This window comes from Aplysia californica, unplaced genomic scaffold (assembly GCF_000002075.1).
Source record: "Aplysia californica isolate F4 #8 unplaced genomic scaffold, AplCal3.0 scaffold00053, whole genome shotgun sequence".
Taxonomy (NCBI): domain Eukaryota; kingdom Metazoa; phylum Mollusca; class Gastropoda; order Aplysiida; family Aplysiidae; genus Aplysia; species Aplysia californica.
Genome location: NW_004797323.1, coordinates 743,190 through 759,042, shown reverse-complemented (window position 1 = coordinate 759,042; position 15,853 = coordinate 743,190). Strand labels below are relative to the sequence as shown.

Below are 15,853 nucleotides of genomic sequence, written 5' to 3'. Positions count from 1 at the left end.
AGTGGCACTGCCCTGGGGGTAATGTCCCATCCACACACGACAACATCCCGCCATGTGATAATTACCTAAATCCTGTCAACTTGCTGTACTGAACTGAATCTCAACTGAATCCGTAAACTTTTCACCAGTCTTAGCCCAACTTTGTTTTAGTAGAGGTCTTCTGTGCTCGCAACAGCATAAGGTCATATGAGCACCAAGGGGTGGATATCAACAGAGAAGTCCTTACAGGGAATCAGACTTGCTCTGCTCACCTCTCTTGCTTCAACAGCACAAAGTCTGCTTCGACTGTCAAGGCACCCCGGAAATAGTTGGTCAGAGGAGTGTGACAAACATACAAAAGAAGTAGAGGAAAATGACGATAGCAAGGGTTTGGAAAGAAAAAGCAGTAGTTCCCTGTTGAATTTCAGGCACAGTTATGAGCGTGACATTGATGAATCATTAACCCAACTTTACACTTCATTCCCATATTAAAGGCATTAAGCCTGTTTTCTCAAGAATTAATAACCATGCATAAAGGTTACAAAGGTTTGCTCGAGAAAAAAACAAAACAACCTTGCGGGAGTGTGATTTCCCGTCCTGTCAATGTGTAGAAAGTCGACATGAGAGGGAGAAGCATTAAGTATGAATAGACTATGAAGCCAGTTGTGGCTAATTTGGTCTCAAAACAACCGTGTTTCATATGCAGTCCAAAGATCACCCACCGACTGGCACCTCTAAGAAAAAAAAAAGTTAACATGATGACAGAAGTGCCAGCTAGTTTTAGTAGAGGTTTTACGGCGCTCGCAACTGCAAAAGGTAATAAGAGGGCCAGAAGATTAGAGGGGTTACAAGACAGTAACAAACATAAAAAAGAAGAAGGGGAGATAAGGATGCTAGATGTTTGATAGGAAAGAAGAAGCAAACCACAGCAGAGCACCCGCCAACCACCCACTGAAGTACCAGCAGTGTTGATGCATACGGAGATAACCCAATAAAAAGAATCTACATTGGATCAGAAAAAGAAAAAAAAACACCTATTTAGTCAAACACAGTTTTAACAGCATCTTCTCCCAGAAGCGGTGAAACACCTTGACAACAAGACAGCAAAGACCGCTGATAAAAATTTTGCTTCTCAGTCCCAGAAAACATTTTTGTTTCTTTTACAATTACGTCAAATAAGTGCCTAAGATTAGACATGTTATAAGAGAGTAGCAAACACAAAAAAGGAGGAGCAATATGCAGGATAGACATTTTCATTCTCAGTGTAAACAGACACTTTCAAAATAAATTTTTAACTCTATCTATATGTCGTGTGTTACTATTATATTCATACGATTTAGGGAACTCCGTGCCACCACTTTCCAAAGAGGAAATTTACTAGTTAATCGGATCCGTATGCTTTGCATAGCAGTCTGTCAAAATGATTTTTTGAGAAATACTGAAAGTTTCAAAGAGATCTTCGTACTAAAAGTATTCTAAAATGTGAAGAATACAACCCCGGGGGTACAAAATGACCCCAGGGCGTACGGATAGTGTTAAGTGGATCAGATCAGGGCAGACCACATTCTCACGCCCCACAAACTACAGAAACCACATTTTCTGTAAATAAAGCATTTGGCTCATTGGTGATGGGCTGTGTCTTCAGGTGTAACTAAGCCACAAGAACCGACTTGGTAGGAAGATCTAATACGAAACTGTATTAAAACACATGTCAAGTAAATACAAGAATGCAGCGAAGCTGATCTCTACTTCACAGGTTAACATTTATCCATGTGGCTGTTCAGAAGAAAATGAATAAATTACTTCTGGCCAATTTTGTCCTGTCATTTATTTCTCTGTTCACTAATGAGCCCTCTGGACACTGAGTGCCACATAGTGAAGAAACAGTAGCTGTAAAACATAAATAACAAAACAAAAAAAACCCCAAACCCAAACGTAACAATAAATAAATAATAAATAGCATTTGCATTGCCCAAATTCCCTCTCAACATTAAGCTATAAGTGCTTTTTTTTTGTGGTAAGTGTTCTAAGGCACTCACAACTGCATAAGGCTATATGAGCGCATTGGACACATTAAACTTTTTCAGTTGGTAGGAAATTTAGAATTTTGCCCGAGTGCCGGCCGAAGCCTACTCTTATCGATTTTGGACCATCAAGGGATCTTTAACTTGCGCAACTTGCACACGGGCCCTCTAGGATTTTTCGACCTTGTCCGAGAAGGCTAGATGTTTTGTTCTTTCCTAGCAGAAGATCAGGGCTGTGGCGGAATAACAGCGGCAAGAAGGAGCCAAGGAGTAGCAGTAGAAAGGTTGCAGAAAGAGTCAGGAGCCCAGAGGAGGGGGCAAAGGAGGTGAGGGGGTGGGGGCAGAAAGAGGAGACGAAAGCAGACAACAGAACATTGCTAGAGAGCACAAAAGGAAGTGAAAGGAGACAATTTTAGAGGAAAATTTTTTCGGTCGCTACCCGGATTTGAACTCGGGTCCTTTGAATGAGAGGCTAACACCTTAACCTCTAGGCCACGAGAGCCCCTCCTTATATGTGCTTAACAATTTCTATTATTATGCCAGCAGACTTGATAGCCTTCCAAAACAATCTCAACTTCCTGAGAAGCATACACTGCCATTCTACAGCACTAAATCACACACATACCACAGACTCTCCTGGAGGCAAGACCAAGGCAGAAGGCATCACCGTGGCTCTGTGCGGGGGAAGTTCCAGACCACCAACATCTGCCAGACGTACAAACAAATAATGGAAAGGTTTAATTCACCAGAAAACAGCACGTCAGTGAATCTACTTTCAGATCTAAATTGGTCTCTGAAACATAGGGTTGCAACACTTTACTAGGTACCCAGAGACGAACACTGAAAACACGTTACTGTGTGGATTTTACTGAAAAACATTGATCAAAGGAAAAATAATGTGAATTTGCAGTTTCCAAGGACACTCAAGCTATGAAGTCCCCAAGCTTTCATGGTTATTTTATCTCTGACATTAGGCAACCCATCTCATTCAATTACAAATATCTCGACTTCTATTCATGATAGATGGGTAATTTTTTTTCATCAAAAGCAAGACAAATGAACAAACTATTATACCAATACCTCAATAGGCTAAATAATGACCAGTGCCTGATTCCACCAGGTTGTGACGCAAATGTTCCAGAGGTAAAGTATTTGAGAAAAGAGGAGCTCATTAACATGGTAATCGTTATTTAGTACTCGGAATGAGCAAGGCAAACAAACAGAACGAACAGACAAAAAGTAATAAAGTAACCAAACCCCTACCAGTGGCACCCTCTAGCCTGCCACTTGTTCTCAAGGATCAAAGAGACAGTTTTAGAAGGAGACTTACAGTTTCAACAAAATTAGGTCATATAAAGAGTTGAAGACTACAGGTGTTACTAGATATACAAGAATAAAAAATAGGAGAGATAGGGATGATACATGTTTGATGGTAAAGAAGGAGGAAACCGCACCAGAGCATTCGCCAATCATCCAGCCACAGAGATAAGATGAATGAAACCTTTATGATTATATAACTAAAGAAAGGAGGGAATTCAACATTTGGTTAAGAATCTTCCGATAAAATATCAATTTCTTAACACTCCACAATGCTGAAACCTTACAAAGACAAAACAAATTCAGGACTGTCAGAAGAATGTGTCATGGATGGTCATGGAGCCTGACAAAGTACACACTAACCATTGAACACAGCCTTGAGATAACAGCATCGGTCACCAGTGTTGCTGATGCACATTTTCTGCACCAGTGAAGTGCCTGCAGTCAGGTGACCAAAGTCCAGCCACTTCTCCCCCGATGCTTCCATGCGGCTGATCTTGGACAACTCGACGGCACTTTTGCCTCCGTAACCCGAGATGGGAATCTGCAGGTAGAAATGTTTTGTTTTAGTAAGAGTTTTACAGCCCTCGCAAATGCATAAGGTCAAATGAGCGCGCGAAAAAAGGTTGGTTCTATTTGCAACAGTAAACTGCACAGCCTGATTCTGGTCAACACCTCACAGGTAGAAAGGGGGAGAGGTGAAGGAGAATATCTGTAGTAAAGATCGCGGCACAAGACGGGCAGGATTCAGGGGTGTGTGTGTGTGTGAGAGTGTGTGTGTGTGTGTGTGTGTGTGTGTGAGTGTGTGTGTGTGAGTGTGTGTGTGTGAGTGTGTGTGTGTGAGTGTGCAGAGTGGAGTGCATGGAGTAGAGGATTATTTGAGAAAAACCGGAGAAGGGAACCTGCAGATGGAAAGCGGGAGAGGTGAGTGGGAATATCTGTAGTAAAGATCGTGGCACAAGACAGGCAGGATCGGGGCCGGGGGAGTGTGTGTGAGTGTGTGTGCATGTGTGTGTGTGCATGTGCGGAGAGGAGAGAATGGAGTAGGATTATCTGAAACAAGGTTGATTTTTATACAACGATGATAGGATGACTCGGAGGGTGGCACTCTCAAAAGACAAAAGAGCGGCACTGGAAATAAACTCCTGTCTTCAATGTGCCAAAGTGACGACAGTTCAACTGTTGCATTTCACCAGAAAGCAAGCAAAGAACGCCAAAAGCATCCAACATCCACACCAAAAGAGCAATAATAAGTCATGGTCTATGAAGCTCTGGTGGTGGGAACAGTAAGTGGTGAACGGCGTACGAGAAATTTGTGCAGTCGTGGATACAGGTGGAAGTTTTGAGTTGAAAACAGATGTCCACTGACACACTGACAATTTTCACAGTGCAGTCTTGTTCAGTTCCGATAGTTATATCTCAATGTTTTTTAAAAGTTTTAGTAGAGGTTGTTACGGAGCTCGCAACTGCATAAGGTCATATGAGGGCTAGAAGATTAGAGGTGTTACAAGAGAGTAACAAACATAAAAAAGAAGAAGGGAGACAAGGACGATAGATGTTTGATAGGAAAGAAGGAGCAAAACCACACTAGAGCACCCGCCAACCACCCACCAATGTTTGTATTTTTGTTGAATAAAGAGATGTTGATACCAAACTAAGATAAAAATATAAGGACATTTTCACTTAAAAATGAATTTTTAAAAAGCCGACTTGACACAGATGTACAAACTCTGGTTTTCTTTCAAACAGCCCAATGAATACTACAATGAAGGTAGATACAGTTGTGTGTGTGCATGTGGGAGGTGAGAAGTGGGACAAGACTGGGTGAGCGTAGTGCGAGTCAAGGAACCTGTGAAGTAGAAACAGTGAGGGGGGTGATAAAACTGCAACGGGAGAATGGAAGATGAGGATGGGAAAAAAATGATACCTCTTAAAATTAAGAATTTAATACAATATGGAGTTCAAAGTACCTAGCAAAACAGGAGGTCTGTTGATATATTTTATGTAAATGAAGAGTAAAAAAGTTTTTTTAAAAACCTAGCATTTAAAACACATCTCACTCTTGATGTAGACCATGAAATATGAATGTTGTCTTATCATAATAGTCCCACACTACCTGTATCTGTAAACTTGAAGGAAAAAGGGCTCAAAACACAGTAAGTTAATTCAGTGTTTACGGCCATTGGCCTACATCACATCACATAAAACACTCATTTGATAAATAAAGTTTCCATAATGAATAAATACAGGTTGTGCACATATCCCTTATCATGGGTCAAACATTGCATATTTCTGTCACTGGGCCGAGTCAGGCTGGGAGGGACAAACAATTTCCTTTGATGGGCAAAACACACACAAAGAAAAACCAGGAAAACCGTACCACAAATCTGTTAGCATAGAGAACTTGAATCATGAGGTCAGCCTGATAGCCCTGGACTTGGTCCGGCGAGAACTGGAGCCAGAGGATGTTGGTGTCCCCCTTCCTCACAGACAAGTCCAAACTGTCCACCGCGCGGCCGTCGTCCTGCAGAATCTGGAAGACAAAGACACGTACACTGGAGCCCACCCTGCCTGACAAACTTATTATCAACATCTGCTTGACAACGTGGAACTTACAAATAACTGCTGGATACACCTACAATTACTAGTTTGACTACTTGCAACTTACAAATAAACAGGATAAAAGTGGTGTGACAAAGTAAAAAGACAAGACCAGACTACACAGTGCCCATCCAGACACAAAAGAGGGGAGCTATGTCATCTTGGAGCAAAGCAGAGGTCAAAGTTTAACAAGTGGACATAGGCCGGCCATCCATGAGACCAGTTGAATAAATATAACGTGGTTTTTTGGTTTTGTTTTAGTAGAGGTTTTACGGCGCTCGCAACTGCATAAGGTCATATGAGCGCCAGAAGATTAGAGGTGTTACAAGAGAGTAACAAACACAAAAAAAGAAGATGGGGAAATGCGGACGATAGATGTTTGACAGGAAAGAGACCGCAAACCACACCAGAGCACCCACCAACCACCCACATAAAGGGTTTTTAACCACAGAAAACTACTGAGGCCAAATAGCTCCAACACAAAACAAAGCACACATTGCCTTTACCTGATAAGCTGAAGCTTGGCCTTTGCTTCGAATCCATACTTTGACGTCAGCAGCATTGTCGGCAAAAAATGAGAACTTTTGTTTGCTGGAAGATGAAAAACATTTCCTTACTCACATTTATTCAACAAACAGGAAACAAGCTTCCATGACAGTAAACAGAACTTGTGAAGTATAAATTCAGTCTATTCTTAAAATGGTGAAAAAAACTCTTTATATAACAAACCCACTTTTGCAAAGTTATTTTTTTTTAGTAAGTGTTTCACGGCACTTGCAACACAATAAGGTCATTTAAGTGCCGAAGATTAGAAGTGTTACAAGAGAGTAACAAACACAAAAATGAAGGAGAGGAGATTAAATGACAGATGTTTGATAGGAAAGAAGAAGCAAACCACACCAGAGCACCCACTCAAGGTTCTTTGATTACAGCCACACCTATAAAAGTCTTATGAGTAAGTAGAATCATCAAAGGAAGCACAGCCAAAAAACAGACTTGACAACCATCATGATGACCAAAAATAGGAGAACTTTCTAAAAATCCCTCCAACCAACTACTGCTGCACATACACAAACAAAAGTGAAAGTAAAAGGTTATTGTTGAGAGTGAAGAAAACAAAATGCAGTTAGCCCTAGTTGTAATCTCATAAGCAAAAGGGAAAAGATCAAACAAGTTCAACACTGTAAATATCTCGGATATATCACAACATCCAATGCCAATTTTTCCATGGAAATACATTAAAAAAATTGCAATAGCTTAAGACAGCTTCCATAAAATGAGTCCAATCTTGAAAAATAGAAACATCTCAATGACTACTAAAATAAGGGTTCTAATAGGGTGAGTGTGGTTAACCCATCTATTTTGCTGAGGATGCGGGACTATTACCAAAGATAGTGAAAATCAAATAGAAACAGAAATGGGGTTTCTTCAGAGACTTTTGAGAATTTCAAGGACAGAAAGAAAATCACTAATAAGAGCACTTAAAGAAGCAGTGTAAAGGCTTTGAACATCTTGCTTTCACTGGAAAAATAGAAGGCACATGAGGTAGGAGCAGACCCAGAGAAACTCATACGGAAAACCTGAACAGATGAGTGACGAGCAAACACCAGGGTGGATAGCATAGGATTTTTTAGAGTATCCGAGGGGAGAAATGAATGGAGAACCAGGAATGCTGCTGTCCGTTTCAGATTTGGCACTTTCTGTCTGCTGGGAAAGGCACGGTTCAAGCAGTCTACCTGCTAAATGACCTTAAACGTGTTGATACGGGCTTACAGCACCCGCAATGATAATCATGTGCTCACCTTCTCTTGTTATAGTAAGTGCGTTTATGACACTTGCAACACAATAAGGTCATATGAACGCCAGAAGATTAGAGGTGTTACAAGAGAGTAACAAACATAAAAAAGAAGAAGGGGAGATAAGGACGATAGATGTTTGATAGGAAAGAAGAAGCAAACCACACCACAGCACCCGCCAACCACCCACTCACCTTCTCTGCCCTGGCTCCACACCACCAAACTGGAGAGCACAAGATGAGCCGCTGATCTTGGTCTGGGTCATCTTGACCTTGCCTGTGACAGACACCGAATGATCCCGCAGTTGGTTGCGTAAGACCAAGTTACTGGAACAGACAAATGGGGAGAAATACTGTTCAATAATAATATCAATAACGATACCAATAATAGATTTATATGGCATATGTTTTAAAGTTTTAGTAAGAGTTTTACGGCAATTGCAACACAATAAGGTCACAGAAGTGCCGAAGATTAGAGGTGTTACAAGAGGGTAACTAAGAAAAAAGGAGAGATCAGGACGATAGATGTTTGATAGGAAAGAAGGAGCAAACCACACCAGAGCACCCGCCAGCCACCCACATACGGCATATGTACAAGAAAGCTCTATGGGCATTACAATTTATTACTACCCCCTCCAAAGATGCAAGGGTGGACGTAGGAAGTAGTCTGTGCATGTGATGGTCTGGGACAGGTGGCCGTTAGAGCAGGTTCAAATTTTTACTGCAGTATATATTTTATTTACATCATTTCAACAGGCTTACAAATTAAAGACTGAATATTGGTGTCTTAAATCTTTTATTCATAGATGTCCCCATTCCTATTATTCACACTGCGTTAACCTCATGTCTTATTAAACTGCATACGTGCCAATGTCCAGTGTCAAAACATATTCAGACACTACCAACCGAGAAGAAAGCAACTATTGTAATTGGAATGTTTTAAACACCTCTTGCAAAGGTAAGATCTCCAAATTTAACATGTGTATATCTCCTATACAACAGCGCCAAGTGGGTGGAGAGCCTTGAAAACTCCCCTAAACAACTGAAGTACACTACTGAAATCTTGAGAGAACAATCAAACAAGAAAAGCAAATGAAGAACACAGGGGAAAAAACGACTGTAGTCACAAACTGGAAATTGTGAAGGTGCCAATTTTAAAAGCTTATGGACTCATAACTTCAAGTTTGTTTGACAGGTGATTTATTGTTAAGTGTTGTTGAATGGGAAATCTAACAACAATAATCAACCAACAGTTGATCAGAAATACAGTTATGAGTCAACAAGCGTTCAAAATTGGTACCCTCTCCATTTTCAGTTTGTGACTTTTGTCGTTTTCCCCCCTGTAGTCTTCAAATACAAAAAAAACACGAATGACATACACTCTGTTATCACTAATATCCTCGCGTGTGGGCTGAGGGGTGAAGGTGACACGTAGCGGCACCGAGTGACCAGGGGGAACCTCCAGTTGGTGCTGACTCAGGCGGAAGTGTTCCCGCGCCGGCTCCAGGAAGGCCTCCACCGCCATCGGAATGTTGCCAGAGTTGATCACCTCCACCGAGCCCTGACCAGACTTGCCAGGTGGGCAGGAAATGGACAGACACTAGGCAGTTTGGGGGAGGGGGGGTGTGGAGAAGGATAGGTTTTTAGTTTTAGTGTTTTACGGCACTTGCAACACAATAAGGTCACATAAGTGACGAAGATTAGAGGTGTTACAAGGGAGTAACAAACACAAAAAAGAGGGAGGAGAGATAATGACGATAGACGCTTGATAGGAGAGAAGAAGCAAACCACACTAGAGCACCCGCCAACCATCCACAGAGAAGGAGAAAGCAGAGCCCATTTTAAATATTGGCACAAAACAAATGGGAGATTCATAGGAAGCACACTGTCGAGAAAAAAAAAGATTTTAATGGGAAGCTTCAATTTTTGTATTACTGACTCAGTAAAGGTAAGATAACAGAATAACACACTTTTTTTTGTGTGTCAGCAATATGTTAGAATCTAAAACACAGAGGCAAGCTAAAAAAATTGTTTTCCATAGAGAAATGAAATACGTTGAGTTTAGCTGGGAGAACTGAGGGTAGGGAAAAGTACAGTCAAACCTGTGTAAGACGGCCACCCATTGTCAAGGAGAAAAGTGTCCGTATAAGACAGGTGGCCGTCTTAGGCAGGACTGATCAAGATGAAGAAAATGACCCACTCCCAATTGAGGTCCCAATCGAAAGTAGCCCCATTGTTGCTGTTTTTGTTGTTGGTGGTGGTGGTTTGTATTTTGTTTGTTATTTTTATTTTGTTGCTGAATTTGCACAAGGGTGACAATAAAACGAAATGTATCAGACGAGGAAGACCGAGTGCAATGTTAAAACAAACACATGGGTCGCCACCACTCGGAGAACGAGCGAAGCTTCTGTCACAAGTTCATGTTGACGTCCTATTGTTACTTTGTTACAGACTGGGTAAACAGTGACCACTCATCTCACTTACGATTTGTGTATGAGTTCTGGGTGGGGTTTATGGGTTTTGAGGGATCACACGCTTACCTCACCAGCAGCTGAAAATTGGTAGCTATTGGTCAACAATGAGAGGGGCCTACGCAACTGTGATCGGTTGGAGGGACTACCTAACAAAAACGACAGGTGATTGAATTATGACGGCTCGCCTACAACGCCAGGGGCCAAATCACAATTTATGACAAAACGTAATGGAGTCACTAAGGTGGCCGTCTAAGACAGGTGTTATTGCTTAGTGTGATAGGGGTTGTGTGTTAAAATATGGTGGCCGTGGCCGCGTTGGACAGATGCCCGTTTTATACAGTTAAATTATATAGAAAAAACACAATGGGGGAAATGGAAAGTGGCTGTTTGTACAGGTGGCCGTCTTATAGAGGTGGCCGTCACAGCAGGTTTGACTGTATTGTCCCCATAGGTACAACATCCTACTCTGCTGGGAATTGAAATTATTTTTCATCTATGGATAATGATCGCCTAGCTTTCCACGGGCATATTATGAGTATGTATCTACGACTATATAACTCCACAGGTCTTGTAATCAAAATCTTTCAAGTGATTGAATGCTGCCTCTGATGTAATATGTACATTTTGTCTGCTTTACTTCTCTTTTCATGTTGAATTTTAATGAGAGTAATATATAATTTAGATTTTTTATGTATACCTGCATGTGTTTTTACGGTCCTGTACAGCCAAGAAAAATTTCCATCTGGGATAATAAAGTATTATCTTATCTTATCTTATCTTATGAATATAAACTCATCATACCGACCAGACAACTACATTACAAATTAGAACAACGACAAAGAAAGTGCATTGATAAGAAAAAACGATGTATGTCATTTATGAATGAAAACATGATTTGTTTCAGTTCACTGGTATAGACCACAGAGTGAACATCTTACGTCTTTGTTCACGTGCAGCTTGTACATGCCAACAGTCACCCTCAGCTTCACGTTGGACAGCGGCGAGATCTCCTCGATGGGCATGTCCACACCCAAGGACAGCACTGCTTGAAACTTCTCCGCTACTTCAAGGTACCCTGTGCAAAGACAGTGTTTTGAGTGAAGAGAAGCACATTGACACAAACAAACGCCCATTTAGTGCCTGGAAAAGGAAAGGAAAATAAACAGAAACAAAAGAGGTAGTGTTAAGTTACCTATCAGAGGCACTGTCCTCAGGAATTTAGTTTTTGTAAGAATTTTACGGCACTCGCAGCACAATAAGGTAATATAAGTGCTGAAGATTAGAGTTGTCACAAGAGAGTAACAAACACAAAAAAGAAAGAGGAGAGATAAAGGCGATAGACGTTTGATAGGAAAGAAGATCAGGGGTGCGGCTGAAAGACAGCAGTAAGAACGAGCTAAGGAGTTGCAGTAGAAAGGATGCAGAAAGAGTCTGCCCAAAGTGCTGCAAAGATGACAAACAGTAAGCTAAACTACATAAAAAATCATCACTTACTGTGGTTGACATTCTGAACGTCGGCGACACGACAGCAGACGTCCACTGAGACAGTGGTCACTTCTTCCCCCTCCTGCCGGCCAGGCAAAGACATGGAGTACGGACCCCCGGCAGAGGGCGGCCGCGTGGTCAGAGATATGCTGGACACGTCAGACGGATGTTCCGCGGTGAACGAAAAGTTGCAAAGAGAGGACTCCGTCTAGAAAAGAAAGACAAGAAATAAATAAAACAGAACGGCCATCACATACAGAATTTCTTCTGATGATACAAATCTGGAAAAACTGAAAGATTTTTCTTATCTGTATACAATGTACTGAGTGATATTTTACAAAGTGAATTCTCAGAAAATTGAGTAAAAACAGTGAACATTTATATAACTCAATAAATGCACATGGTTAAAAAGGAAAACATGGAATTTTCTATCGGGCGTTGCTATTCTTTCCTAACAAAGTCAACTAAAAAGTTCTAAGCTTTCTAATAATAATAATAAATGACATACAGCGGTCAACCACGATTAAAGTACACAGGCTCTGAGCACTTTACAATACAGTTCATCGTACAACAGGAACATAAAACGTTGCGTCCTAATAGAAAATTATTCCAAATATTCATCTTATTAATTTAAAAACAGAAACGGCTTCAGCTGACATTCTAATGAATCAAAAGATTTGATCTCTCTTAAAGTACTTGATAAAGCATTCCACATCTTGGTATCTTCTAACACTCACTCGAAAGATGGAGCAGCGCAGAGGAACTGTGGCTCTCCCAACATTCTGGATCCTCAGAGAGCGACATTCAGAACTACCCCACAACAGACAACCAAAGTCCAGCTCCTCATTTTTCGGGGAAATCTGGTGGTAAAAAAAAACCCATGAGTGTTTAGTTTTAGTAGAGGTTTTACGGCCCGGGCAACTGCATAAGGTCATATGAGCGCCAGAAGATTAGAAGTGTTACAAGAGAGTAACAAACATAAAAACGAAGCGGATATAAGGACGATAGATGTTTGATAGGAAACAAGGAGCAAACCACACCAGAGCACCCGCCAACCACCCACAAACATGAGTGTGGGATTTTACTACTTTGCAAAAATAGACAAGCACAAGAAAAATAAACTGGTTAAGCTCAAATATGTACAATGAAGCAGAAAGTGTCTACGCCTTAAAACATGCTACCCATAAAACCTGGTCCACCTAAGAGCTTGCTAGAGTCTGTCACTTTGACTTTGCAACAAGACTGAGTTCTGATATCTTTCCTGAGAACACTTGTAATGCTCTGTACTGGGTACTGGGGGTTCATTAACTAAGATACAATTTAAAGTCAATGAAATCGACCTCAAAAGAAGAATGTTGCAACGAGTCATGCATATACTATACTGTGTAAATGATTGCATATGAAGTCATATATAAATAAATTCCTCTTTCATGTGAAAACTTGTGACTCTATTTCACAGGCAAGTCCACAATCAGAGCCAAGATAAATGGGTAAAAGCAAAGTTGGCGCCACTCTCCATATTGAATGTGCTTGATTGAGCTAGTGCACAGATCAAGGGCCGCTGCTATTACTTACTGGAAAAGGAATCGGCAGGCTGTGACAGCATTGATTCACTATGACAATCTTTATTATTCTTTATTCATCTCGCAGGGAGAAATTTGTCTTGGTCGTTAACAATGGCAGTAGACCTTATAAAGGTTAGGTGCACTCACACATACGGACAACAAGACAGGATATTAGTAAAATATACATGTCTCACATGCTGGAACAACCCTCTCTCTCTCTCTCTCTTTATATATTTTTTTCATAGTAGAGGGTTTAACGGCGCTCGCAACTGCATAACAAGGTCATATGAGCGCCAAGGGGTGGGTGTCAACAGAGAAGTCTTTACAGGGAATCAGACTTAGACTGCTCACGCCTCTAGCTTCAACAGCACAAGGCCTACTTCGACTATCAAAGCACCCCAAAATAGCAGGTCACAAGAGAGGGACAAACATACAAAAGAAGTAGAGGAAATGACAATAGTAAGGATCAGGAAAGAAAAAGCAGCAGTTCCCTGTTGTAGATCAGGCACAGTTATGAGCGTGACATGAGGCAGCCCATTTACAATTCTACTATGCTTGAACGAGAAATGTCCCCCCTTTGGGAAGGGCCTAAAGACACTACAGTCAGTGGCACTGCCCCGGGGGGTTCTCTCTCTGTGTGTTTCATTAGGCAAGTTGCTACCTCAGAATTACCACGACCGTTCTGCTCAGTACCTAGTTTTCAGAAATTTGACCTCAAAGATTTTTAATTTCCCAATATGTTCAAGCCTTTTCAAATGCAATTCTTCAAATATCTTGATAGCGACTCCAAATAATCTTGCTATTTTGATAGAGCAGAAAGAACATTTGGTTTTTTATCTCGTGGTCAGTAACTCAAAACGGCAAAAAGTGTCAGACAGAACTTTGTAATTCTGAGGTAGCAAAGTGGTGGATATATACTTTTATGCACAAATTGTCAGATCACGCAGCGGCAGATATGTACCTCCAAAAACAAAGAAAGAAAGATATAAAATAAGTTTTTTACCATCTAGCATAAGGCTTTTGTCAGAATGAGCATAAATGTGTGTTGCTCTTAAGAGTATGTAGCTGTATATAACTCCAAAGGTCTAGTATTTAAATTCCTGCATGTAGTTGAATGATGCATTTGATGTAAATGTACATTTTGTCAGCTTTACTTCTCCTTTCATATTGAATTTTAATGAGAGTATTTAAATTTTTTATGTATACCTGCATGTGTTTTTACGGTCCTGTACAGTCAAGGAAAATTTCCCTCTGGGATAATAAAGTAGGGATAATAAAGTACTATCTTATCTTATCTTACTTTTATTGAGAAAAATGTACCTTAAGGCAGGGGAATTCTGCTTCCCCAGAAAGGAAGAACATATACGTTCTGGCAACCGCACTGGTCATGCTCTGAGCCAAAACCTCCACGCTGGCCACAAACTCTCCATGGTCCTTGGGTCGGAAAAGCACCTGTCAAAGAAAAAAATCAGAGAATTATTAGAGAAAATAAGAAGAGGTCTATTATACATTACATCATAAATAGAGACAGTGTGTAACACTAAAAGTTAATAACAGACCTAAAAATTTTCTAACAAAATAAAACAGTCTTCTGTCAAAATACAATAAAAATCAAAGAATTTCATCAGGAACAGAGAAACCAACACCTCGAACGAACAGTGTATAAATCAGCACCGAACAAACAATGTATAAATCAGCATTGCACAGTGTATAAATCAGCACTGAACTGTGTATAAATCAGCATTGTACAAACAGTGTATAAATCAGCACTGAACTGTGTATAAATCAGTACTGAACTAACTGTATAAATCAGTACCGAACAAACAATGTATAAATCAGCACCGAACAAAAAATGTATAAATCAGCACCTGAATCGTCTCCGAGGAGTTGGGCTCCAGAATGACCTGCTTCCTCACATCAAAGGGGCAATGGCTGAGGTTGATTCGCTGACCTCTGACACTGACCTCCCGAACGGTCAAAGTGCACTTGACGCCTCTTTCAAACAGATTGGTGATGACAAACTTGGTGTGCTGGCTCAGGGGCACACAGCAAACTTCCGAGATTTTCACATGCTGAGGCAGCTGGATGAGATTGCTCATCTGTTTGGGTGTCACGAGTGGAAGAATGCCTGTGAGAAAACATAGAGGTATCAGTGCTGATAATGAGAAAAAATAAAAAAAAGAGGAAAATATTCCGACCCCATTGCAATCCCGAAATTTCAACAAAGAACTCTGATACTAACTACGATAATAACAAATAAAAAGCGGAAATTCACAGAAAATTATCAGCACAGAGGCATATAGTCAAAACAGAAAAAACCCAAAACCCAGCTGGCTTATATTTTATAAATCTCAAAGCAGAAGAGTGGTGGTGTTGACAAAACACAAACGAACTGTCAAAATACGAGTATCCAACAAAAAACAGTAGAGCTATAAGTTGAATAATGCGAGACCGCCCCCCCCCCCCCCCCCCCCCTCAAGTTCGAAATGGGGGGTGTGTGTGTGTGTGTATTTGTAATACCTTCACTTTTACCAACAAAACTTTACTTCCTCCGGGGACTATCCTTTACCCTTTTCAACGCACTTTTCTTTTTGTGCATGTGTGTGCGCGAGT

At 40.8% G+C, this 15,853-nt stretch overlaps 1 protein-coding gene across 1 annotated transcript in view; it reads right to left on the bottom strand.

The window, feature by feature from the left end:
- Nucleotides 1–15,853, bottom strand: part of LOC101859389 — a 62,318-nt gene that overhangs the window by 15,695 nt on the left and 30,770 nt on the right. Inside the window, exons 20-30 of the mRNA XM_035968353.1 lie at nt 15,109–15,368; nt 14,561–14,692; nt 12,413–12,535; nt 11,685–11,883; nt 11,129–11,265; nt 9,096–9,316; nt 7,912–8,043; nt 6,428–6,512; nt 5,701–5,853; nt 3,684–3,864; nt 2,629–2,708 (exon numbers count right to left, since the gene is read on the bottom strand). Of these exons, the coding sequence (XP_035824246.1) occupies nt 2,629–2,708; nt 3,684–3,864; nt 5,701–5,853; nt 6,428–6,512; nt 7,912–8,043; nt 9,096–9,316; nt 11,129–11,265; nt 11,685–11,883; nt 12,413–12,535; nt 14,561–14,692; nt 15,109–15,368 (1,703 nt within the window). The remainder of the gene's footprint in view (nt 1–2,628; nt 2,709–3,683; nt 3,865–5,700; nt 5,854–6,427; nt 6,513–7,911; nt 8,044–9,095; nt 9,317–11,128; nt 11,266–11,684; nt 11,884–12,412; nt 12,536–14,560; nt 14,693–15,108; nt 15,369–15,853) is intronic.